The 24,389-nt window shown below is 45.4% G+C and overlaps 1 protein-coding gene across 1 annotated transcript in view; it reads right to left on the reverse strand.

Moving 5' to 3' along the window:
• The window catches only part of SETX (senataxin), a 74,733-nt gene that overhangs the window by 23,129 nt on the left and 27,215 nt on the right, over nt 1–24,389 (reverse strand). The window contains 5 exon segments of the mRNA XM_047768771.1: nt 4,453–4,609; nt 5,117–5,284; nt 6,247–6,479; nt 9,055–9,225; nt 20,286–20,385. Coding sequence (XP_047624727.1) covers nt 4,453–4,609; nt 5,117–5,284; nt 6,247–6,479; nt 9,055–9,225; nt 20,286–20,385 — 829 coding nt within the window.

Genomic DNA, 24,389 nt, shown 5'->3' on the forward strand with positions numbered 1-24,389 from the left:
ACATGTTTGAATTCCCAAAATAGGACACCGACCATCAAATCTTTTTCTAAAGTATCCTCTGAACCAAGTTTTTGAAACTCTGCTACACATCACAACACCACTCCAGGATCTAAGTGACACAAGATGCTGGAAATTCCAGAATATGGCTCATTCCAAAAACTGTCAACATCGTTTAACTGGTTTATTAACCACATTTTAAAATTAGTTTAGCACATTTCAGATAATATTTAATCTAAAGGAGTTCCCGTTGTGGCGCAATGGTTAACGAATCTGACTAGGAACCATGAGGTTGTGGGTTCGATCCCCGGCCTTTCTCAGTGGGTTAAGGATCCGGTGTTGCTGTGAGCTGTGGTGTAGGTCGCAGACACGGCTCGGACCCCTCGCTGCTGTGGCTCTGGCGTAGGCCGGTGGCTATAGCTCTGATTAGACACCTAGTCTGGGAACCTCCATATGCCACAGGAGTGGCCCTAGAAAAGGCAAAAAGACAAAAAAAAAAAAATCTAAAAATCTCCCACTGCATCCCTGTACTAAACGACAGCAATCCTGCAGTTTATCAGCACTTATCCCAATCTGACACCCCCCACACCTGTCCACTGTCTTTCACTGAATCTAAGTCCCATAAGAACAGGGTTTGCTTTGGTTTTGGACACTGTCTAGAAGAGCAGCTGACATATAATAAGGATGATAAGTATATATTTAATGAATAAATGAAAAACTTATGATACAGGTGTCTGGACATTTTTTGTTCCTAGTTCAGCTCACTCTTCTAAATCTGAAGCCATCTTCCCTGGTCAATGGTCACTTGAAGATTTCGAATTGCTATCTTGTGTTTATACCAGGAGGGTGGATGAGATTTACAACCACTATCAACACCTAAAAATGCTCCAGAAATTAAAACAGACATCCTTTAAGTTTCAGGGTGAGGAGTTCCTGTTGTGGCGCAGCAGAAATGAACCCAACTAGTATCCATGAGGTTGCGGGTTTGATCCCTGGCCTTGCTCAGTGGGTTAAGGTTCTGGCATTGCTGTGAGCTGTGGTGTAGGTCGAAGACACGGCTCAGATTCCGGGTTGCTGTGGCTGTGGTGTAGGCTGGCAGCTGCAGCTCTGATTCGAGCCCTAACCTGAGAAATTCCACATGCCACAGACAAGGCCCTAAGCAGCAAAAAATGTGCAGGGTGAGCTCATAAAAATGTAAGAGAAATTCCTAGGGGCCAAAACCAAGGAGAAAGCAGAAAACCAGAGCTGAAAGCCTGAACTGCGGAGGCCTCCCTTGAGGGAAGAGGCTAAGAGCTGGTCTGGTCTAGGTGCTTAGGTGTTTGTTTCTAATTCATGTCTAATAAAAATGCAGAGATCTAAAAATCCTTAGTGCTGGAGAGTTTGACAAATGCACACATTGGCAAAACTACCATTCCAATCAAGACAGAGAAATTTTATAATGAGGGGCTTGGATTTTAAAGCCCATTAGAAAAGCAAGAGGGCCTGAAAGAGGTACAGGGATGAAAGAAAAAAAAAACACCCTTGAACCTGTCTTGGCGTGGGTGGGTTTAGCTGGGAAGAAAACAGATTTTCTAGGACTTTCCCCCCTCAGGTCCGTGCCACGTGTAGGTTTATTAGAGACTTCAGAGAACGACCATGGTGATCCCACCAGAAGAGAGCCAAGACGGCGAAAGCAAGGACACGACGAACAACCTTATACCAGTGTATTTGGAAACCAAAGATGAAGTGGACGTTTTTCTTGAAAAATATGAATTAGCAAAACTCACGCAAATCTACAAGACTTCAATAGGCCAACAATAATTAAAAGACATTTAGCAGACAGAAATTTACCCATCTGTCAAAAAGTAGACCGAAAAAAATCCCAACAAAACAGCACTAAAAACAATGTAACCTTCACGGAACAGATAATCTCTGTCTTATACAAAACATTCCAAATTGTCTGTATAACTTCATTTTTGAAGCCTGTATTAACCAAACAGATATGACAAAGAAAAATTACAAGCTGGTCTCATTTACCAATTCTTAAAATCCTAAATAAAACATGAACAATCCAGCAATGTGTTAAAAAATCACACACAACCAAGCTGACCTTATTCTAGGAATCAAAGATATGTTACCATTAGAAAAGCATTGTAATTTACCACATTAACAGATTAAAGAAGAAAAATTTCACTACCATCTCAATGGATGAAAAAAATACACATGCAGTCCGATTCAATACCCATACATAAAAAAAATTCTAATGAGAGGGGGACTTCTTGAACCCAATAAAGGGTATATATATCCCAAACCCCAGAAACAAACATCATATTTAATGGTGAGATGGCCGAGGCATTTATTAAAGGACACCCAGGCCCACTGGAACTAGTGGAAAGAAAAGGAAATGCGAGCACTGAAAAAGAAGACAAAGGCTCTACTGACTGCGATCATTTTCTAACAAGAAGATGAGACCCGGCCTAGACACCTCAGCTGCCCCCTCCCTGCCCCGGGCTCGGGCTTGCGTGCTGTTGACACACACCTGACAAGGGGCTCACCCCCCGCCTCAGGGAAAGGGAAGCCGCACCGCTGCCCGCTGCGCCGCTGCCCGCTGCACCACCGCCCACTGCACGGCAAGGGCCCCGACAGGACCACTTCGAGAAGACGGAGCGCTCCTCTGAAAGCTGGAGATACTTAAACGCCTCCACCCGACCTTCTCACTTCTAGGTACACACACGCGAGACCGGCTTTCCCAAGCTCTCTGGACTCCGGTCCACTGGAAGAAGTACACGTCACCCTGAAACTCAGCACACGCTCGTAGCTCACCGGTAAAGCAGGTTTCGCAAAACTACCCTCCCCCACCACCCCGACTCCGAGCTCTGCTCTCCTCTTCGGGTCTCCTCCATCTCAAGAACGCTGGTTCTGGTCTCCCTGAGCTGACGCCACAATCCACTCACTGGTCACAAGCCACAGTGGGAAAGCACTGCCCTAGGAGGCTGCCTGGGTGCCCAGGAGACGGACAACTTCAGTGCGTCCCCCTAGCTGCTGTGCAACACAACACAACCCCGTTCTTCCCTGTAGTAGGGGTTTTCACACCTGCGCTGGAGAAATACGCACAAGTACAGGAAAGTCCGTTGCAAAAATGAGAAATAACAACAACAACAACAACAAAAAGGAAATTTCCATCAATGGAAAATGAATAAACTGTGTCCTCTTACGGTGAAATACCCCGCAGCAGTTAATAAAGACGACACGTCCCAGCTTCTCCTGCAGCTGGGTGGGGCCGCGGGCCTAAGCAAAGGGGTTACTGGCAGTGTCCAGGAACTTTCCTTAAAGCATGGCTAGTGTGCCCCCTGTGCCCCTTCGTCTCTTCCTTACACATGTTGGATGTCACTGCTGGACCGCAGTGGAGCAACAGAAACCCCTGGGTCTCGGAAGACGCTCAGCAGCAGAGTCATACACAAGACTGCCCAGCTCTGAGCCACTGTATGTGGAACCTCTGTTAGCCCAGTCGAACCCTAACTCGTTCAAGTCACTGTCAGGCAACCTCAAGGAAACGAAACCTCGGCTCAGGAAGCAAGGCGGACGTGCTTGGAGAGCAGCCTCCCTCAGTGCCATGCCCACGCCGCTTGGCCTGGGTGGCGGGAGAGGGGCTAAAGGGTAAGTACACAGGCATCCCGAATCCTCGGTGGCGGGGCTTTCCGCCCATCTGTCAAGGGTACTCCAGAAGTTACCCTACAGCGTATCTCACGCCTCAATTCTTCGGTTTCTCTGCCGATAAAATGTAGATGGTAAGGTTATTTGTAACGTGGCTCACAGGGTCACTCTGAGGTTACTGACACATGGTAAGCACTTCCTAACTATAGACAACGACTGCTCTCGCTTTTCTGTCTCTAAATACCTACTAGACCCCAAGTGAATGCCAGGCACTGTTCAAGGTGCTGGAACAAATGTTTTGAAAACCCCACTTCCGTGGAGCTCATGACAGTCTCCTCACGTGGCCTGGTCTGAGGTTCTCTCGCTTCTGGTCCTTTTTACTTACAGCAACTTCTGCGAGTGGCTTCTCCCTCCTTCACTTCCCATGGCTAACTCTTCATTGCTCTTCAAGTCTCACCCCAGACATTTCCTCTAAAAGCCTTCCCCAACCCCACAGGACGGAATCGAGGGCTGTGCTAGGGAGCTTCAGAGCACCCACGTTTTACTCCCACTACAGAACGTACACCCGCAGAGGGTAACTGCCCCGATTCACCCACTCTCTCTCTGAAGGCTTCACTGCTGAAACCTCAGAACTTAGCACAGTGCCCAGCACAGGGTAAGTGCTCAGTGATGTTCCATGATGAACCGACGACGCCACCTGGGCCACAGCCTCAAGGAGAATTTATCACCAGGACGGGCGTGCTCTCTGTCATTCCAAGCTGCCCATGCTAAACACTGAGAACCAAAACCAAAACCCATCGGAAGCCCACGTAAGTATCTTACCCAAAGGATTCCTCTTGTCTTTACATTTTTCTTTGAATTCGAGGATAATTTTTTTCATAAGTTCATCAACAGCGGCATTGGAAGGCGCACACACAAGGACACGGTTTTGTTTGATTTTGGCATTGGAGTTCTCATCTGAGTGCCCCCTCCTCTGGTTCTGCAGTGCCACCAAACACACACACACACACACACACTGGTGAGCTCGTTCTATAAGACAGTGGTACAGTTCTTCTCTCCTCATATTCCCAAGTCCCCCTAGACTTAAAAATAAACAAAAGCACCGACACCTTCCATTGCTATCAAAAAATTACTCTGGCATAAAATATTTACTTCTCTGAGCTTTACCCTCCTACCCACTCGTTTCAACACTCCGCCCAACCCAAATGCAGCTCAGGGAAACAGCCGAGGTGGTTTCCTGGGACCAGACGTGGCCTGTGAGAAAGCCAGAGGACCACGGCTTCTGGCCCTTGGGGTGAGTTTCACACAGGGTACCATTTCCTGCTCTTTTTATTTGATAAACCTTCCTCACCTCTGCTACCCTTTTACCTGCCACAGCTCCACACAGACTCACAAAGGGGGAGAGGCGCTCTCGCATTGATCTAAGTTTGGCTAACTGCAGCAAGGCCCGACCGTGTTCAGTGAAGAGCCCTTGTGCACACACTACCTCTGTCAGCAGGCGGTACAGGAGGCCAACGATGGTTTTGGATTTTCCGGTTCCAGGTGGTCCATGAATCAGACAGATCTTGGCGACGGAAGGGGAGTGTTTCACCATGGCATACGCAGTTTCTATGGCCTTCTTCTGGTCTTCATTGAAATCTCTTAAGTAGGCAATCTACACAAAACACATTGGTGAGAGTGAGCTGTTCTTCCTAGAGTGGCACAGGAGAGGAAGACACTGGAAAACATCTGTCTGAACTGCTCCTCATTTACCAGACGGAAGCTCCGGTGATGCCCAGGTGAGATCCCAAATGACCTTTAACCTAAGAACCACCTTCACTACGGGAATGGCACCAATCAAAGGCCACAGGCCTCAGCCCAGCCTCACACGTAACTGGATCATTTCTGATTCTTACAAAACGATCACAACAAAGTGCTCGGCACCTTCCTCCTCCTTATGCTTCGACTCCTCCCGTTTCAGTCAGTTCTCTGCAAAACGGTCCAAGACGGTCTTTCCTACCACAGCTGACCTCGCGGCAGGAGCACGGATGTGGGGTCGGAGCTGCGCCCCCACAAGCTAGGTCTCTCAACTCCTCACCTCCATGGGCTTCAGCCTGTGTCACCCAACCAAGTCTGAGAGTCCTTAAACGGTGAGAGCTGGCCGAGGGAAGGCACATGAAAGCCCAAACACGGGTTCAAAACACCACTACTTCCCTGTTGCCTGTCTGTGTGAATTACACACACCTCTTAGGAGAAATGTATTCACACAGAATGACAACTTCACCTTCACACCTGCAACACCACCAGTCCATTCTCCACTGATGATTCACATGCCAAATCAATCCCACTAAGCCGCCTCTCACCCCTGAATTCTCATCACCTAACCGTCACGGAGGACGTCTGTCTGCCCTAGGAACGCTGCTCCTCAAGCGCACCTTCATCCCTGAGCCTGCGCTCCTCTGTCCTGACAAAGCTGACCCACGAAAACACAAAGACAGACTTCGCGACACTGAAGCAAAGTAAGCACTGCACAACGGCACTGGGCATGGGGCAAGACGAAAGGGAACATGACAGATGAAACAACATCCTGACGTGAAATGTTCCGCCTTTCCCTGTGATCATATGATCGGCACTCACAATTCTCTCAGATGTTGTCGTTAGCAAGTCTTTTGTACAGAAGTCCATGGGGTTTGGATTCAGAATGGCTCTGGCCAGTTGGTTCCGACCACTCAGCAAAGACATGGCTTTCAACTTCCTTTGCGTGGTTACCAGAGAGCTGATGACAACACATTTCACGAATTCATTTAAATTGACTGGTAACTTATCTTGAGTCTGGATGGACAGGGAGCACTCAGATTTCCCACTGCGCACTGCCATCGAGAAGGAAAAAGAGGGATTTCAGTCACCAGTGAATAACAGTGTCCAGTTAAAAAGCTAATTCAGAATTAGGTATTCTGTAGCATGGTTCTGATATATCATTTAAGTAATTTACTCAGGAAGCATCTACTGAATGCCCCCTAAGACCCAGGCAATGTTCCTCTCCTCGGGAGGCTTATTTTTAGGAGGCAGCAGCAGATAAGCAAAGACACATGTCAGGTGATGAAAGTGCTCTGAGGAAAGCAGAGAGGGGGACGGGGCAGTGAGGAGGAGAGGAGAGGAGTTACTGCGGCAGCACAGGAGTCAGGGGAGGTCTTCCCGGTAAGATGGCACTTCAGCAGATCTACCTAAGTGAGGAAGCCACGCCTTTACCTGGGGAACGTGTGATAACGAGGCAGAGAGGTGACTGGACTATCTTAGGAGCAGGGGGAAGGCTAGAATGGCTGGAAGGAAAAGAAGAGACAAGCGAGCTAGAAGACAGAGAGTTAACCCGGCCACACTTCCCAGGGCTCTGCAGACATCACCCTGACTCAGGGTGAAAGCCACAGGACTGCTCCACACAGGGAAATGACAGGCTCTAACTTACACACAGAGTTACCTGCTGTAGAAGGAAGATAAACTGCAATAGGAAAAGCACCAAAAGCCCACTCAGGAGGCTACTGAGCTCATCTAGGGAAAAGCAAATGGTCAGGTGGGCCAGGAGGTAGTAGCAGAGGTGCGCTGCGACGCTGGAGTGCTGCAAAGGAAGAGCCAACAGGACCTCCTGATGAATTAGATGCTGAGTGAGAGAGAGAGCCACAAGGATGACTCTGGGGTTTCTGGCTGAGCAACTGGAAAAATGGAGGTCCTGCTTTCTGAGATAAGAAAAACGGAAGCAAGAGCAGACGTCGGGCAGAAAATCTAGTTTCTTTTTGCTGTAGGTCCGAAATGTCTAGTGACCTCCCAATGGAGATGTCGGATAGTGGGATGCATGAGGAGCTCAGAGAAGGAGACTACCTTAGCAACAGGAAACTGGCAAATATAACCACCTCCTCAGAGTCAAATTCACAGATGAAACTACATATTCCTGTTGCCACTCTGCTAAATGCACCCTACACAAAGAATGGGGCTCTGATCATACAACAGTAAACGTGGTACACCTGTTTCGATGCAGCAGCACAATGCCGAACTCTAAGGAGCTTTTTAATGTTTTGGGGGCCACACCCACAGCATACATAAATTCCCAGACCAGGGACTGAATATGAGATGCAGTTGCAACCTACACCACAGTGGTGGCAATGCTAGATCCTTAATCTGCTGCACCACAGTGGGAACTCCTTCTGAGGAGCTTTGATGCTATTTTTAAGATATGATGCAAAAAAGGTAAAGGAGTAATGAAATTACATCCTCTCCATATAACAGACTAAGAAGGACCAATGTCAAAAAGGCAGCTTGGAGTTCCCATCGTGGCGCAGTGGTTAACGAATCCGACTAGGAACCATGAGGTGGTGGGTTCGGTCCCTGCCCTTGCTCAGTGGGTTAAGGATCCGGCGTTGCCATGAGCTGTGGTGTAGGTCGCAGACACAGCTCGGATCCTGCGCTGCTGTGGCTGTGGCATAGGCCGGCCACTATAGCTCTGATTTGACACCTAGCCTGGGAACTTCCATATGCCGCAGGTGTGTCCCTAAAAAGAAAAAAAAAGGAAAAAAAAAAGGCAGCTTGGTGGCTAGTGGTTGAGGATCCAGCGTTGTTACTGTGGCCTGGGTTTGATCCCTCGCCAGGAAATTTCTGCGTGCTGTGGGCATAGCCAAAAAAAAAAAAAAAAAAAGGCAGCAGCTTGCCATATAATAAAGAATACAGACTTGGCAGTCAAAACAAAATCAAGTTTCAACTCTGGGCCCAGCACTGAATGCTAAGGATGACCTTGGGTAAGTCACTGAACGTCCCCGAGCTCTGCCTTCCCAACGGGCAGGGAACAAACAATTCTCACTGCTCTGTTGGGCTTGGGGAAAAGATGCTAAGTGCGCACAGGAGGGACAGGGCACCCTGTCTGGAACACCGTGGGTAACCCTTAAATTCAAGCCAACATTATTTCTCTTATGCTGCCTTCAGAGGAGACGTCCCTACAACACGATGGACAGGAGTGATGGAAGCAGTACCTCCTCAAGCTGCCTTACAATGACTCACATGACTGGTCTTCTCATTAACAATCAGTCGCAAAACCAAGGTTGGAAGATGATTTGACAAACAGACGGTGTGCAGACTGTCTGTTTTATAACGAATACACTGACAGATGAGGAATTTACTAGGAGAAGACATTACAAAAGGAAGCTTTTAAATCCTAGGTCTAAAGCAATTAATACTGGGCCTTTTCCAGCTGAGTCTAGAAAAACTAAAAAAGGACGCCGACGAGCAAATCATCAACCAAGCAAACGCATGTCTGGTAAATGTACAGCACATACAGTCGAATAACACAGAGCAAACACACATCTAGCAACTGTACAGCAAACACAGGCTAGCAGAGCCTAAAGTAGAGGGAAATCAGCAGCAGCGGACAGACTTCTCCTCAACATCCCACGGAGTACTTACTGACTGAAGTGCGGCGGAACTTATGAACATAACCGCAGTGATATTCACGGGGGCTGTGCGCACGGTTTCTCTCTACGTCCTTCTCTCCATTCAGTCTTTCAGGAACCAAAAACACCAGATCATTTTCCTTTGGGTGAAGCTGTTTAGCAAGTTCACATTCCTCAAGGTAAACTATAAAACAGTAAGGCATATTCATTCTAACAGAATTATTTTACATAAGATTAATTTAAAGGATATTAAACCCTTATACTAAGTTCAAACAAGTATACAACACTAGTGGGCTTTTAAATACTTCAAAATCGTGGTCTAAGCCAGTCAACATTTTCAAATAGTTCAAACTGTATTAAGAAGCATCTTTTAAAAACTGCTACACAAAGCCAGAATAAATGAAATCATAATATTCAAAAGTAGCTAATAAATATCCTTTCCTTGAAGTTTATCTTAGTTTTTAACCAAGAAATTTTGACTTCTGTTCCCTATTTTAAAAATCCCAAGAGAAAAATCCAAAAACAGATCAAGTTTCTGGGACTCTGGGCTCTGTTTGAGTTGGGGAGTTCCCATCATGGCTCAGTGGGTTAAGAACCTGACTAGTATCCACGAGGACGAGGGTTTGATCCCTGGCCTTGCCCTGTGGGTTAAGGATCTGGCACTGCCACAAGCTGTGGCATCGGTCACACATATGGCTCAGATTCAGTGTGGGCACGGCTGTGGCACAGGTCCCAGCTGAAGCTCCAACTTGACCCCCTAGACTGGACTGAAGCACAGAATGGAGTACTGGGATTAAGTAGGCTGAACCACTAAATCAAAAAAACAATTTTTAAAATGCATCATGAAAGAAATATCTATTTCTAGGCATCAGAGAACAGATACAACAATGAAGATTTACTAGAGTTCCCGTCGCGGCTCAGTGGTCAACGAATCCGACTAAGAACCATGAGGTTGCGGGTTCGATCCCTGGCCTCGCTCAGTGGGTTAAGGATCCGGCGTTGCCATGAGCTGTGGTGTAAGTTGCGGACTTGGCTTGGATCCTGCATTGCTGTGGCTGTGGTGTAGGCTGGCAGCACAGCTCCGATTCGACCCCTAGCCTGGGAATCGCCATATGCCGCGAGTGCAGCCCTAGAAAAGACCAAAAAAAAAAAAGAATTACTGTGTTGAGACTGAGAACAATGTGGAAATCCACAGGGGTGAGCCCAGTATGTTTCTAGAAACATATGAACTATTCGGGGAGTAGCAGCCAGGACTTCCAGCTGCATCTGGGATGACTGTGTACCAAAAAAAAAAGACAAAAACTAGGGTCCAAGTCTGCACAGAGTGGGGTACCCTGGTAGCCCCCAAGCTTCAGGCTGGGACTGTGAAGGACTACACCCAAGAAGGAAAGCAGAAGTAAACCAGCCTCGACACGGGCTGCAGCCCAGCTTCCACTCACCTGAGTACTTCGCAAAAGCTTGATCCCTTCAATGAGATTAACATGATCCCACAGTGCTAGTGCCCCCTGAATCCTGACAGAAGCAAAGAAAAATCCTCTCTGGAAGAAGACAGTATCACCCTTGGCCTCAGACTGTTTTTTAAAATCACTTTTCCTTTTTTTGTCTTTTTGCCATTTCTAGGGCCGCTCCTGTGGCTTATGGAGGTTCCCAGGCTAGGGGTCGAATCGGAGCCGCAGCTGCGGGCCTACCCCACAGTCACAGCAACGCCGGATCCAAGTCGAGTCTGTGACCTACGCCACAGCTCACGGCAACGCAGGATCCTTAACCCACTGAGTGAGGCCAGGGATCGAACCTGCAACCTCATGGTTCCTAGTCGGATTCGTTAACCACTGCGCCACGAGGGGAACTCCTAACATCCCTTTTCAAAGACAATGACCAACACATTAGAGATAAGCAAAGCACAAGGAGAGAAGAACTACATAAATTGGTAGAATCAATAAACCAAGTAAGGGCTGCACGAGACACTACAGAGTATGGTCAGCCCTTGTATTTGCAGGGGTTGGTTCCAGGAACCCCACAGACACCAAAATCTGGAGGCTCAAGTCCCCTATGTAAAATGGCATGGTATCTGCATATAACCCAATCACATCCTCCAGCCTACTTTAAATCATCTCTGGATTGCAAATGCTATCTGCATGGGTTGTAAATCCCAAATAAAGGGTATGTAAGTAAGTGCTGGTGCACAGCAAATCAGTTTTCCTGCAATTTTTGTTCCCAAACATTTTGAATCCACACTTGATTCCAAGGATGCATAACCTGCAGATACAGAGAACCAACCATATGTCTTAAGCAGTTTAAAATATGGTTAAAATACATAACAATGTGGGATAGGGATAACAGAGTTAAGGTTTTTTAAAGATTTTACCTTATCTATGGAGACGTTTAAAATATCTACTAAAACTATACACTTAGATAAATCAAGCATGCACTTTTTTTTTTTTTTTGGTCTTTTTCCCTTTTACGGCTGCATCTGCAGCACATGGAGGTTCCCAGGCTAGGGGTCGAATTGGAGCTGTTGCTGCCAGCCTACGCCACAGCCACAGCATTGCCAGATCCCAGCCTCATCTGCAACCTATACCACAGCTCACGGCAACTTTAACCCACTGAGCAAGGTCAGGGATTGAACCCGCAACCTCATGGTTCCTAGTCAGATTCGCTTCTGCTGTGCCACGGCGGAACTCCAAGCATGCACATTTTAAGTTTTTCTCTCTTTTTTTGTCTTTTTTTTTTTTTTTTGTCTTTTTGCCATTCTCTTGGGCCGCTCCCGTGGCATATGGAGGTTCCCAGGCTAGGGGTCGAATCGGAGCTGTAGCCTTCAGCCTTCGCCAGAGCCACAGTAACACGGGATCCAAGCCGTGTCTACAACCTACACCACAGCTCACGGCAACGCCAGAACCTTAACCCACTGAGCAAAGCCAGGGATCGAACCCAAAACTTCTCTGTTCCTCGTCGGGTTCATTAACCACTGCACCACGACAGGAACTCCCACAATTTAAGTTTTGACCTAAATTACCAAATAACAAAAGAGGTATAAATTGAGGTATAATTTCCAAATGAAAAGAGAAGAAAAAAAATACAAAGAAGTTCAAAATGAAAAAAAAAAAAAATTAGGTATTCAATTGAACCCAAAGTCATAAATTTAATGTATAATTCAGCTCATTTGTGCTACTGTAGTTCATCTTATGGCCTGCATTTTAAATCATTCACCTTTGTTAGTTTAATGGCTCAAAAGTCTCACATATACATAACAAGTATGCTCTAGTCCCATCAATCTTTTCTTTTTTCTTCCTTGGCTGCACCCATGGCATGTGGAAGCTCCTGGGCCAGGGACTGAACCCGTGCTGCAGTTATAACCCACGCCACAGCTGCAGCAATGCCAGACCCTTAAGTCATTGCACCACAAGGGAACTTTTTATCAGCTTTTTCCTTATATGTTTTATGAGGTACATATCCACTAAAAATTGTCATTATCTTCTGTTACCTGATTTGTTATCATTGTAAAATATTCCCTTAATCTCGAATAATGCTTTTCTACCTTAAAGTCTTTTTAGTCTGACATTAACAGAACAAAACAAGTTTTCTTTTACTTGGGTTTGCATGAGTATCTTTCTCCAATCTTTCTGTTTCACCTTTTCTGTATTTTACGTTTACATATATTACTTGCTAACAGCATATAACATGTCCATAATGACTCGGAAATAACAATTTCTACCAAAAGATACTAAGGCTACCGAGAAAATCACCAAGTTCAGATGTGGGATAAGAAACATAGATAGCCATCAGTTACGTCAGATAAGCACGGACGCTCTCAAAGACGAGGAGGATCCCATCTAAAGGGCTCAAGGGGCTCGACCTGAAGACGCCAGTTACAAAGAACTGAAACAGAAGCATATACATCTAAGTCCACGTGTTCATAATGAAATTTTAAAAAAAAGCTCACCGGTCAATGCCAGTGTTTACAATGAACTAGGTCAGTACTTCGAAAACCGGCCACGTGGCAAGTACTTATTCTACCTTTCTTCATGAAGTACACAACAGCATCATCAACCGACACGGAGAACTTCCTGCCTAAAGAAATATGCTCACTAATAAATGAAGAAATGATCAAATAAAAACATTACCATTTTGTATCCTTTAGTAAATTAATCTAGGGATTACCATCAACCGCTACAAATACTATAAAAAGAAATCAGAGATCAAGCACGCCCTGCAGTTCCTATTGTGGCTCAAAGGTAACGAACCCGACTAGTATCCATGAGGATGGGGGTTCAATCCCTGGCTTCGCTCCATGGGTTAAGGATCTGGTGTTGCTGCAAGCTGTGGCATAGGCTGCAGAAGTGGCTCTGATCCAGTGTTCCTGGACGACACAGGCCTCAGCTGTAGCTCTAATTCAACATCTAGCCCGGGAACTTCCATATGCTGCAGGTATGGCCATAAAACAAAACAAAACAAAACAAAAACTTATTGTATAGCCAGACTAGGCAATTAAGCAATGTGATTATAGGCACAGGGTTAGGCAAATGACCCCATAAAGAAGGAGTTTAGACAAAAGATCAGTGCAGTAAATGGACATTAGATTTATGACAAGTATGGCACTGCAGAAAGTAGAGAAAGAATAATTTTTTCAAGAAACAGCACTGGGATAATGACATTTCCATTTAGAAGAAAATGGAGCATGAGCCTTACAAATCAATTCCAGGTTGACAAAACAATGAACCTCTAGAAAAAGGACTGGCAAACTTTCTGTAAAGAGCCAGATTTTCTTTGCAGGCCACATACGGTATCTGTTGCATATTCATCATCTTTTATTCAAGACTTTAAAAAAATTTAAAACCCTACTCTAGAGTAGCACTAAAACAGGACACAGGGTGGTTCTGTAAGCTGTAACTTGCTGACACCTATTCTAGAGGTTAAGATAATATATTCATGACATACAGCAGGGAAGTTTCTTAAATGAGGGACATAGCATTAATCATCAAAAAAAAAAAAAAAGATGCATTCTTATGTTTAAATTCTAGGGAGTTCCCGTCGTGGCGCAGTGGAAACGAATCTGACTAGGAACCATGAGGTTGCGGGTTCCATCCCTGGCCTCACTCAGTGGGTTAAGGATCCGGCATTGCCATGAGCAGTGGTGTAGGCCAGCAGCTGTAGATCCAATTAGACTCCTAGCCTGGGAACCTCTATATGCTGCAGGTGTGGCCCTGAAAAGACAAAAGACAATAAGTAAATAAATAAATAAATTCTAAACAAGAATTAAGTAAGAATCTTTTTTTTTTTTTTTTTTTACGGGCCGCGCTTGTGGCACATGGAACTTCCCAGGTTAGGGGTCAAATCGGAGCTATAGCTGCCAGCCTACACCACAGCCACAGCCAACTCCAGATCCAAGCCACATTTGTGACCTACACCACAGCTTGCAGCAACACTGGATCCTTAACCCACTGAGCGAGGCCAGGGATGGAACCCACGTCCTCATGGATACTAGTCAGGTTTGTTTCCCCTGAGCCACAAGAGGAACTCTAAAAGAATCTTTAAGACATCATTAAGGGAGTCATACAGCAAGCCAAAGTGGGAGAATGGTTTACACCCAGATTATATAAAGAACTCTCTACAAATCGGCAAGAAAAAGGCAACTAACAGAAAATGAACAAGAGCCTTGAACAGGACCTTCTCCCAAGAGGTTACTGAAATATCTCCCAACTATGTGAAAAGGTGCTCAATCTCACTGATAACAGGGATACTACAGGGAGTTCCCGTCGTGGCGCACTGGAAACAAATCCGACTGGGAACCATGAGGTTGCAGGTTTGACCCCTGGCCTCACTCAGTGGGTTAAGGATCCAGCATTGCTGTGAGCTGTGGTGTAGATTGCAGATGCAGCTCGGATCTGGCGTTGCTGTGGCTGTGGTGTACCCGGCAGCTGTAGCTCTGATTCGCCCCCTAGCCTGGGAACTTCCATATGCGGCAGGTGCAGCCCTCAAAAAGGGAAAAACAAAACAAAACACTAAGGATATTACAAAACAGAACCACAAGCGGCCATCCATAAACACAAACTGTAATGGCTATAATTAACACCACCATCAACACAAACGTGTTGGTGACGATGCAGGACAACGTGACTTCTGTGCACGGGCGGGCGTGCAGCGTAGCTCTGTATGACTGGCCCGGCACTGTCTCCGCACGTGAACTCACACATAGCCTGAGACTCTGAAACCCACCTCAGGAGACAGACTCCACAAAGGATGCCCTCCCCCGAACACCAAGAGGTTCACGAGCGACCACAGCAGCCTTATTCATAAAACACGGTGTGTAGAAGAGGCCTCAAAAGCAGAGAGAGAGACAAAGAAAAAGCCTGCTGACACAGTCGGGCCTTAGCACCTGGAAACCTGGGTCTCAGGATAGTTTATGTCAAACCCGACTTGACTTCTAAGAGTCATGAACCGCGACGAGGCGAGGGTGTTTCAGGCACTATCTCTAAGCTTCCCCGGCAGGTACCATGTCACATGTGTCGTCACAACGCACTCCTGGGAAAATTGAACGCATTCAGCGTGACTCCACTGGGAAAGATTCCTGGAAGTTTGCTCCGGGTTTATCTCTGACTTCACCCCATGTGTTTTTCTCTTTCCTAATTTTGCTTTGTGCTCTTTCCCCACAGTAAGACACGCCATGAGCATGCACGTAAGTTAATTCCTGGAGCTCCCACCGTGGCTCAGCGGAAACAAAACTGACTAGTATCCAGGAGGATGCAGGTTCGATCCCTGGCCTCACTCAGTGAGGTAAGGATCCGGCATTGCCGTGGCTGTGGCGTAGGCCGGCGGTTACAGCTCCGATTCGACCCCTAGCCTGGGAACCTCCATATGCCGCAGGTGTGGCCCTTAAAAAAAATAACAAACATAAAAAAAGTCGATTCCTGTGAGTCCTCTGAACGAGTCCCTGAACCTGGGGGTGGTCTTGGAGAGCCCTGACACAGGCCAAAACTGTTGTAAAAAAAAATGTCCATCAACAGTGAAAATTGTGATAATATTCACACAATGAAACACCACCTCAGCAATGAGAAAATGCCAGAGAGGCACGCAAACTTGATGAATTACACAAACATGTTAAATCAAACAAGTCAGACACAAGAGTAAATACTATATGATTCTACCACACAATCACGAGGAATGGCAGTAAATCAATGATTTAAATATGAAAAATAAGTATAAGGAGTTCCCAAAGTGGCTCAGTGGCCAACGAATCCAACTAGGAACCATAAGTGCAGGGAGCCGAGAAGATGCAGGGACTCAAAAAAAAGGACCTTGCCTGATGGCAAAAAAAAAAAAAACCTGAAGGCAGGTTCCTAACCAAGGAAGGGAGCTCACCTGCACGGTACAAGCCGAAGGTGGGCCTCTGGTCGGGATGAAAGCCTGCCTGCCCGGCACAAGCCGAAGGCAGGCCTCAAGTTACACAGCTCTCATGCTGATGTTGAAGGGGAAGAATTGGGGCTTTCCTGGGAAAACAATTTCCACGTCTGCGCCAGAGATGGTGAATTGTTTCTTAGGTGACCTAGTCTTTCCTGTTGTTTTATTTGTTATTCAGTTTTCCTCAGTCTTTCCTGATTATTTGCTTATTATTCCTATTTTCCATTCTTATTTTCCTGTGGTGATTTGTGATTTAACAAAATTACAGGAGTTCCCGTCATGTCGCAGTGGTTAACGAACCCGACTAGGAACTGTGAGGTTGCGGGTTCGATCCCTGGCCTTGCTCGGTGGGTTAAGGATCCGGCGTTGCCATGAGCTGTGGTGTAGGTTGCAGACGCGTCTCGGATCCCGCGTTGCTGTGGCTCTGGCGTAGGCCGGTGGCTACAGCTCCAATTCGACCCCTAGGCCTGGGAACCTCCATATGCCAAGGGAGCGGCCCAAAGAAATAGCAAAAAGACAAAAAAAAAAATTACAACAATAATATAATAAGAATTTCATCCTGATGGACTTTCCCCTATTTAAATCCAACTTAATTAAAACATAGTGTTTCTCTACTAACTACTTATACAGTAAACTTTAGAGTTAGGATTTTAATGAGGTTCACAGACGTTAGACATATATTATTCTTGACCAAAAGACACCTAGCTATGAGTTATAGAAGCTTTAAGTGATATCTAGTTAAGCTGGTTTATATTTTCTTACACTGTCTCCCTGCCATAACGCTTTGAAGATAAGCACCAGCCTAAAAACAAGATTTGTGAATGCCAAATTCTTACGTCTGTGATGTCCTCAACTTGTGGAGACTTGCTGGTCATGGGATGATTGGCACTGAGTCTCCTCCTTTCCACATGATGTATTGTACCTAACTGCCCTTAAACTGTACTCACTAAATTTAGTTAAGACAAAGACGTTAGGACGTGATGTACAGCTGCTGTGCCATGTAAAAGTTAACCAGTGTACTTTTAACACTATGATGTGATCTGTAGTGGAAAACTGTCTATAGAATCAACCACGTATGCCAATAAAATTTGAGCAGTCCAGCGCCCTGAAAGAAGGGACAAAGAGGCCGTCTCTGTTGCAAAAGCTGAGGCACATCCCTCTCCTTTGGGAAAAGTGTACACTTCCTGGCTGCCAGAGCTGGCCTCCAGCACATGAGGTTGCAGGTTCGATCCCTAGTCTTGCTCAGTGGCTTAAGGATCCGTCAGTGCTGTGAGATGTGGTGTGGGGCGCAAACGCAGCTCGGATCCCACATTGCTGTGGCTCTGGCGTAGGCCGGTGGCTATAGCTCTGATTAGAACCCTAGCCTGGGAACCTCCATATGCTGCGGGTGCAGCCCTAAGAAAAAAGGCAAAAAAAAAAAAAAAAAAAGACAACCCCCCCCAAAAAAAAACAAAAAACAAAAACAAAATACCAATGCTCTGTATTGGTTAAGGTAAAAGTCTGCTATAATAAATAAGCCCTCAATCTCAGTGGCTTAACAATAAAAAAAAAAATTAAAAAAAAATAAGTATAAAACTACTCTAAGAAAATTTTAAAGTATGTATCTGATTTCTAAAAACCGAAGTCTTGGAGGCTCCCGTTGTGGCTCAGTGGGTTAAGAACCTGATACAGTCTCCACGAGGACGTGGTTTTGATCACTGCCTCTCCCTCTGGGTTAGGGATCCAGCATCGATGCAAGCTGCAGCCCAAGCTGGAGATGAGGCTTGGATCTGGTGCTGCTGTGGCTGTGGTGGAGGCCAGTAGCTGAAGCTCTGATTCCACCCCTGGCCTGGGAACTTCCATATGCCACAAGCGCAGCCGTGAAAAGAAAAAAAAAAAAACAAGTCTTGGAGTTCTCATCATGGTACAGTGGGAGAGAATCCAACTAGGAACAATAAGGTTGCGGGTTCGATCTCCGGCCTTGTTCAGTGGGTTAAGGATCCAGCGTTGCTGTGAGCCGTGGTGTAGGTCGCAGATGCAGCTCGGATCTGGTATGGCTGTGGCCATGGCATAGGCTGGCAGCTGTAGCTCCAACTGGAGCCCTAGCCTGGGAACCTCCATATGCCGCATGTACAGCCCTAAAAAGACAAAAAAGACCAAAAAAAAAAAAGTCTTAACAGTAAAGAAGTAAATACGGTATTTTTGAACCTATGAAGATAAAAACTGTATAAACCTCAAAAATTACACGTGAAACTGCACAGCAAATAACTGAAAAAAAAATTACAACAATGCATACAAATAAGAAAACAACCTGTCTAACAGCAAGAAGGAAAAAGGCATGAACAGACAATTATATCTCCCCCCTCCTCCTTCGAAAATACAAAAGACCAATAAAGATTCAGGGACAAACACTAGGATCTCAGATGAGATACATCTTCCACATAAAACTGGGAAAAAAGTTTAAGTTAGCAAATGAGAAGAGATATATTCTTACATCCTTATGTTAGGAGTAAAAATGGTATTCTTTTCAGTAGGCAGAGGCAACATGAATCAAAAGTCTTAAAATGCACATTGTCTGGAGATCCCGGCGTGGCTCACTGTTAACGAATCCAACTAGGAACCATGAGGTTGCAGGTTCGATCCCTGGCCTTGCTCAGTGGGTTAAGGATCCTGCGTTGCCATGAGCTGTGGTATAGGTCACAGACAGGGCTCGGATCCCGCATTGCTATGGCTCTGGAGGTAGGCCAGCAGCTACAGGTAGCCTGGGAACCTCCATATGCCACCGGTACAGCCCTAGAAAAGGCAAAAGACAAAAAAAAAAATGCACATTGTCTGACCTAGTAGTACAGGGATTTATTCAGTGTTTATAATAGTGAACAACTCTAAATAATGTACATGTCTAACTAGAAATTATTAAACAGAATTATGGCATATGCTTACAAATATTGAACATACGTTACTATTTAATTATCTCTGAAAAAGACATTTACAATAGATTAAATGAAAAAAAGTCAAATGTAAGCTTTGCAAAGGCACAATTTTATGTTTTCATCACAGATCCACACCTAGCAATTAGAATCATATACCATCGGGTAATATAAAGTCAGTAAATACTGGCTGAATAAGTGAGTGAAAAAAAGCCACAGAATAGGTAAAATGACCCCCACCACACACACACCCCCCCCACAGGGAGGAGCAGCACGTCCTTACAGACACTACTGTGTTCACAGGATCATCTCCGGATGAAGGATGGGAACTGGGAGTGAGGTCTGCCTCACTGCTGGCCAACACTATCTGAACGCGCGCCAACGAACACACAGTACCTTTCCCCCAAAATGCATACAGGTGCCTTTTTTCTGAAATGAATCAACCAAGTAGGATGGATTGGGATGGGGACACACACACACACACACATCAAGACAAAATTTATACCTTTTATTTTAAAGAGTTCTCAATGTTTGGTTTATAATCAGCATAAATGTGGTATGTGTTTCTGACCAATTATGAAATGAGAAGACAGAGGGCAGAAAGATTTACTCAAAATCTATAAACACTATCATCTCAACACTCCCACCCCTGCTGGTCAAACTCCTTCACTTGGCTTCTCTGCACCATGCCCAGCTTCCCTGGACACTTTGGCCTATGGTATTCTAATTGCAGAATGGTTAAAACCATGAATTTCATATTCAAAACTGAACAGTAATTACCCTCATTAAGACTTTCAGCATATTCTTTGTATACTCTTTGTAAAAGGTTACAAACTCAGCTTAAGAAACTTTTATCTCAGAAAATCCAAACAATTATGTTTCCTGAAATAGAAATCGCCAGTTAGTACACAATACAGCCCTAGTTACACAAGAAAGAACTTACCCACAAACTCCCAGTATTTTTTATAATCAGCAGGAAATTTTCGTAAATGCAACTGATGGAATTTCTCTTTATTTGGAGAGCTGATCCATTCCTGTGCCACCTAAGCAAAGTGAAAGAGAAAATTAAGACAGCAAAAACACTTGAAAAGCCAATGGTAAACAGCAAAAGTTTCCAAAGCAGCCACAATAAAGTCCAGAACTAGAGATCCCAGGTGATGGAGCTCCGTCGTGGCTCAGCAGAAACGAATCTGATTAGCATCTGATCCCTGGCCTCACTCAGTGGGTTGAGGATCCAGCGTTGCCATGAGCTGTGATGTAGGTCACAGACTGGGCTCAGATCTGGCATTGCTGTGGCTGAGACGTAGGCCAGCAGCTACAGCTCCAATTCGACCCCTAGCCTCGGAACCTCCACATGCCTCATGTGCAGCTCTAAAAAAGAAAAGAGAAGGAAATCCAAGGTGACAGAAACATTAAAAATTAATTTGGGACTCCTGGTTTCCAGCTTTGCATGGAAGGAACTTAGGCATCACCACTCCATCCTAACAATAAGTAGACAGACAGACGGAGACAAGCACAACTACCAGAACAGAAACCCTTAACTGCGCCCGGACAGGAAAAAACCTGAACCGCACTGACAAATTGCTGGATGCTCCATATGAACAACCCTGAATGTTAAAAAACTCTAGGGGGGCCCAGTCATAAGGGGAACCCCACACTTTGGTGAGTTTTACCTCTAGGAGCTCTACCAGGCCCTTGCAGGAAATACCGGAGAAAATTCCCTGAGTGCTTCCAGCAGGGGCAGGAGCTGGGGATCGGGGGAAGGAACCGTTATGGAACACCTGCGCATTCCGACCTTCTTAACACGGCTTGATCTACAGAAAAACTATTTTACCAGAGCCTAACCTACTTGGGGGGAAAGAAAGGAGCAACTACACCCCATTAGAGCCATCCCGTCTCACCTACGGGGGTGGGAGCTAAGAAGCAGTGTAAAGTTCACAGTCCAGAGGCAAAGGCTCCCGGGGGACCTGCCACCTCATCACAGGACTAAGGACTGCTGCCTCCCTCACCGCCTCACCACCGCCTCACTGAAGGCCTCTTTACTACCGTGCCTTTCATTCAGTGGATCACGCCTTCCTGGCAGCAAAAAATCACAAGGCACGCCTAAAGGCAAAAAGCACAGTCTAAAGAGAGTGAACAAACGTCAGAACCAGTGGGACGTGGCAGGAATTTTGGAATCACACCAGGATTATTTTTAAAATCTATAATCAACATACCAAGAGTTGGAAAAAGTAGTCCATGAAATAATGGAGAGGTAACGCAACCAGAGATCAAAAGGAAATGCTAGAGATGAAAAACACGAACAGAAATGAAGGATGCCTCTGATGGGCTCATTAGGACACTGGCCAAGGTGAGGAAAGAAGCTCTGTGCTTAAAGACAAAGCAATAGGAATGACCAAAGCTGAAAAGCAAAGAAAGAAAAACACTGGGGGGGAAACATCCAGAACATCCAAGAACTGCGATACAAGGACAAAAGGTATGACATACACAGCATTGGGATTCCAGAAGAAGAAAGAGAGGGAAAGCAGCAGTATTTGAGGCAATAATGACTCAGAGTTGTCCAAAATTAATGTCATGCACCAAATCACAGATACAGGAAGCTCAGAGACCAAGAAAAAGTGCCAAAAACTACACGCTGGCACAGCATATTCCAAGTTAAACAACAAGAAATATCAAAGATTAAAAAAATGTACTGAATGAAGCCAGTGAGAACCACCCCCCCATCTGCCTTTTTTTTTTCTTTTTTAACAGCTGCACCTGTGGCATATGGAAGGTCCTGGGCTAGGGGGTCGAATCGGAGCTACAGCTGTGGCCTATACCAGAGCCACACAACATCAGATCTGAGCCACATCTGTGACCTACACCACGGCTTGAAGCAATGCCAGATCCTTAACCCAAAGTGCAAGGCCAGGGATTGAACCACACCCTCATAGAGACAACGCCAGGTCCTTAACCCTATGTGCCACAATAGGAACTCCAAAAACTGACTTTGCAAAAACCATACAAACAAGAAGAGAGTGGAGTGAAATTTAGACTATTGAGAGAAAAAAACCCTACCAACCTGGAATTCTGAATCCTACAAAATTATCCATTAAAAGTGAAGGAAAAATAAAGACTTTCTCAAACAAAATGAGGAAATTTTTCACCACTGGACCTATCTTGCAAGAAATGTTAAAAGAAGATCTTCATGGAGTTCCCGTCGTGGCGCAGTGGTTAACGAATCTGACTAGGAAACATGAGGTTGCAGGTTTGGTCCCTGGCCTCACTCAGTGGGTTAAGGATCCGGTGTTGCCATGAGCTGTGGTGTAGGTCACTGATGCGGCTCGGATCTGGCATTGCTGTGGTTCTGGTGTAGGCTAGTGGCTACAGCTCCGACTGGACCCCTACCCTGGGAACCTCCACGTGCCATGGGTGCAGCCCTAGAAAAGACAGGAAAAAAAAAAAAAAAAAAGATTTTCAGGCATTCCCGTCGTGGCTCAGCAGTAACAAACCCGACTAGTATCCATGAGGATGCAGGTTCAATCCCTGGCCTCGCTCAAGTGGGTTAAGGATCTGGCGTTGCTATGGCTGTAGTGTAGGCCAGTAGCTGTAGCTCCGATTCAACTCTTACCCTTGGAACCTCACAGGCTGCAGATGCAGCCCTAAGAAGCAAAAATTAAAAAATAAAATAAAATGCTCAATTAAAGCCTCAAAGGGGAGTTCCCATTGTGGCTCTGTGGTAAGGAGCCTGACTAGTATCCATAAGGATGAGGGTTCAATCCCTGGCCTCGCTCACTAGGTTAAGGATCCAGCACTGCCAACAAGCTGTGGGATAGGTCACAGACATGGCTCGGATCCAGCACTGCCATGGCGTAAGGCGGCAGCTGCAGCTCCAGTTCGACCTCTAGCCTGGGAACTTTCATATGCTGCAGATGCAGCCCTAAACCACCACCCCCAAAAAATAGAATACATGAATTCCTGTCGTGGCGCAGTGGTTAACGAACCCAACTGGGATCTATGAGGATGTGGGTTTGATCCCCAGCATTGCTGTGAGCTGTGGTGTAGGTTGCAGACGCGGCTCGGATCCCGAGTTGCTGTGGCTGTGGCATAGGCTGGCAGCTGTAGCTCCAACTGGAGCCCTAGCCTGGGAACCTCCATATGCTGCAGGTGCAGGCCCCAAAAAGCAAAAACAAAAAAAAAAACAAAAACAAAAAACAAAAAACAGAGAAAGAGGAATACAGAAGCAGAAGTGTATTTCTTAATTCATCCCATGAAGCCAACATTATCCTAATACTAAAACCAGATCGACATTACAGGAAGACCATAACCCAGTATCTCATGAACACAGAAGCAGAAATCCTCAACAAAATATTAGCAACTGAATCCAACAATGCATGAAAAGAATTACACATCACAACCAAATGAGATTACTTCCAGGTGTGCAAGGCTAGTCAAATATTTGAAAATCAATTAATATAATCCTCAACATCAACAAAAAAGAAAAATCACATGATCTTATCAACAATGCAGGAAGAGTATGTGACAAAATCCAACATTCATGATAAAACATCTCAGCAAACTAGGAATAAAGGGAAACTTCCTCAACTAGATCAAGAACATCTACCAGAAACTTACAGCTAATAATGGTGAGAAACTTGAACTGTTCCCACTAAGGTCAGGTACAAGGCAAGGACATCCCCTCTCACCCCTGCTTTCAGCACCACTCTCAAAGGCCTTGCTAATACATTAAGGCAAGAAAAGGAAAAGAATCAGATACAGGTTGAGAGGGAAGAAATAAAACTGGCTTTATTGGCAGATAACATAATCATTTATGTAGACTATCCAAAATAACTGACAAAAAGCCCTGGAACTAAGAAGCGATTATAGCGACGTTGCAGAACGTCAGTTAATACACAAATATCAATGGCTTTCCTATATTACCACCCATGAAAATGTCAAATTTGAATTAAAAACACAATAGAGCTTGTATTAGCACTCCCCCAAAATGAAATACTTCAGTTTAAATCCAACAAAATAGGTACAAGATGTATATGAGAACAACTACAGA

The sequence above is a fragment of the Phacochoerus africanus genome, chromosome 2 (assembly GCF_016906955.1).
Source record: "Phacochoerus africanus isolate WHEZ1 chromosome 2, ROS_Pafr_v1, whole genome shotgun sequence".
Lineage (NCBI taxonomy): Eukaryota > Metazoa > Chordata > Mammalia > Artiodactyla > Suidae > Phacochoerus > Phacochoerus africanus.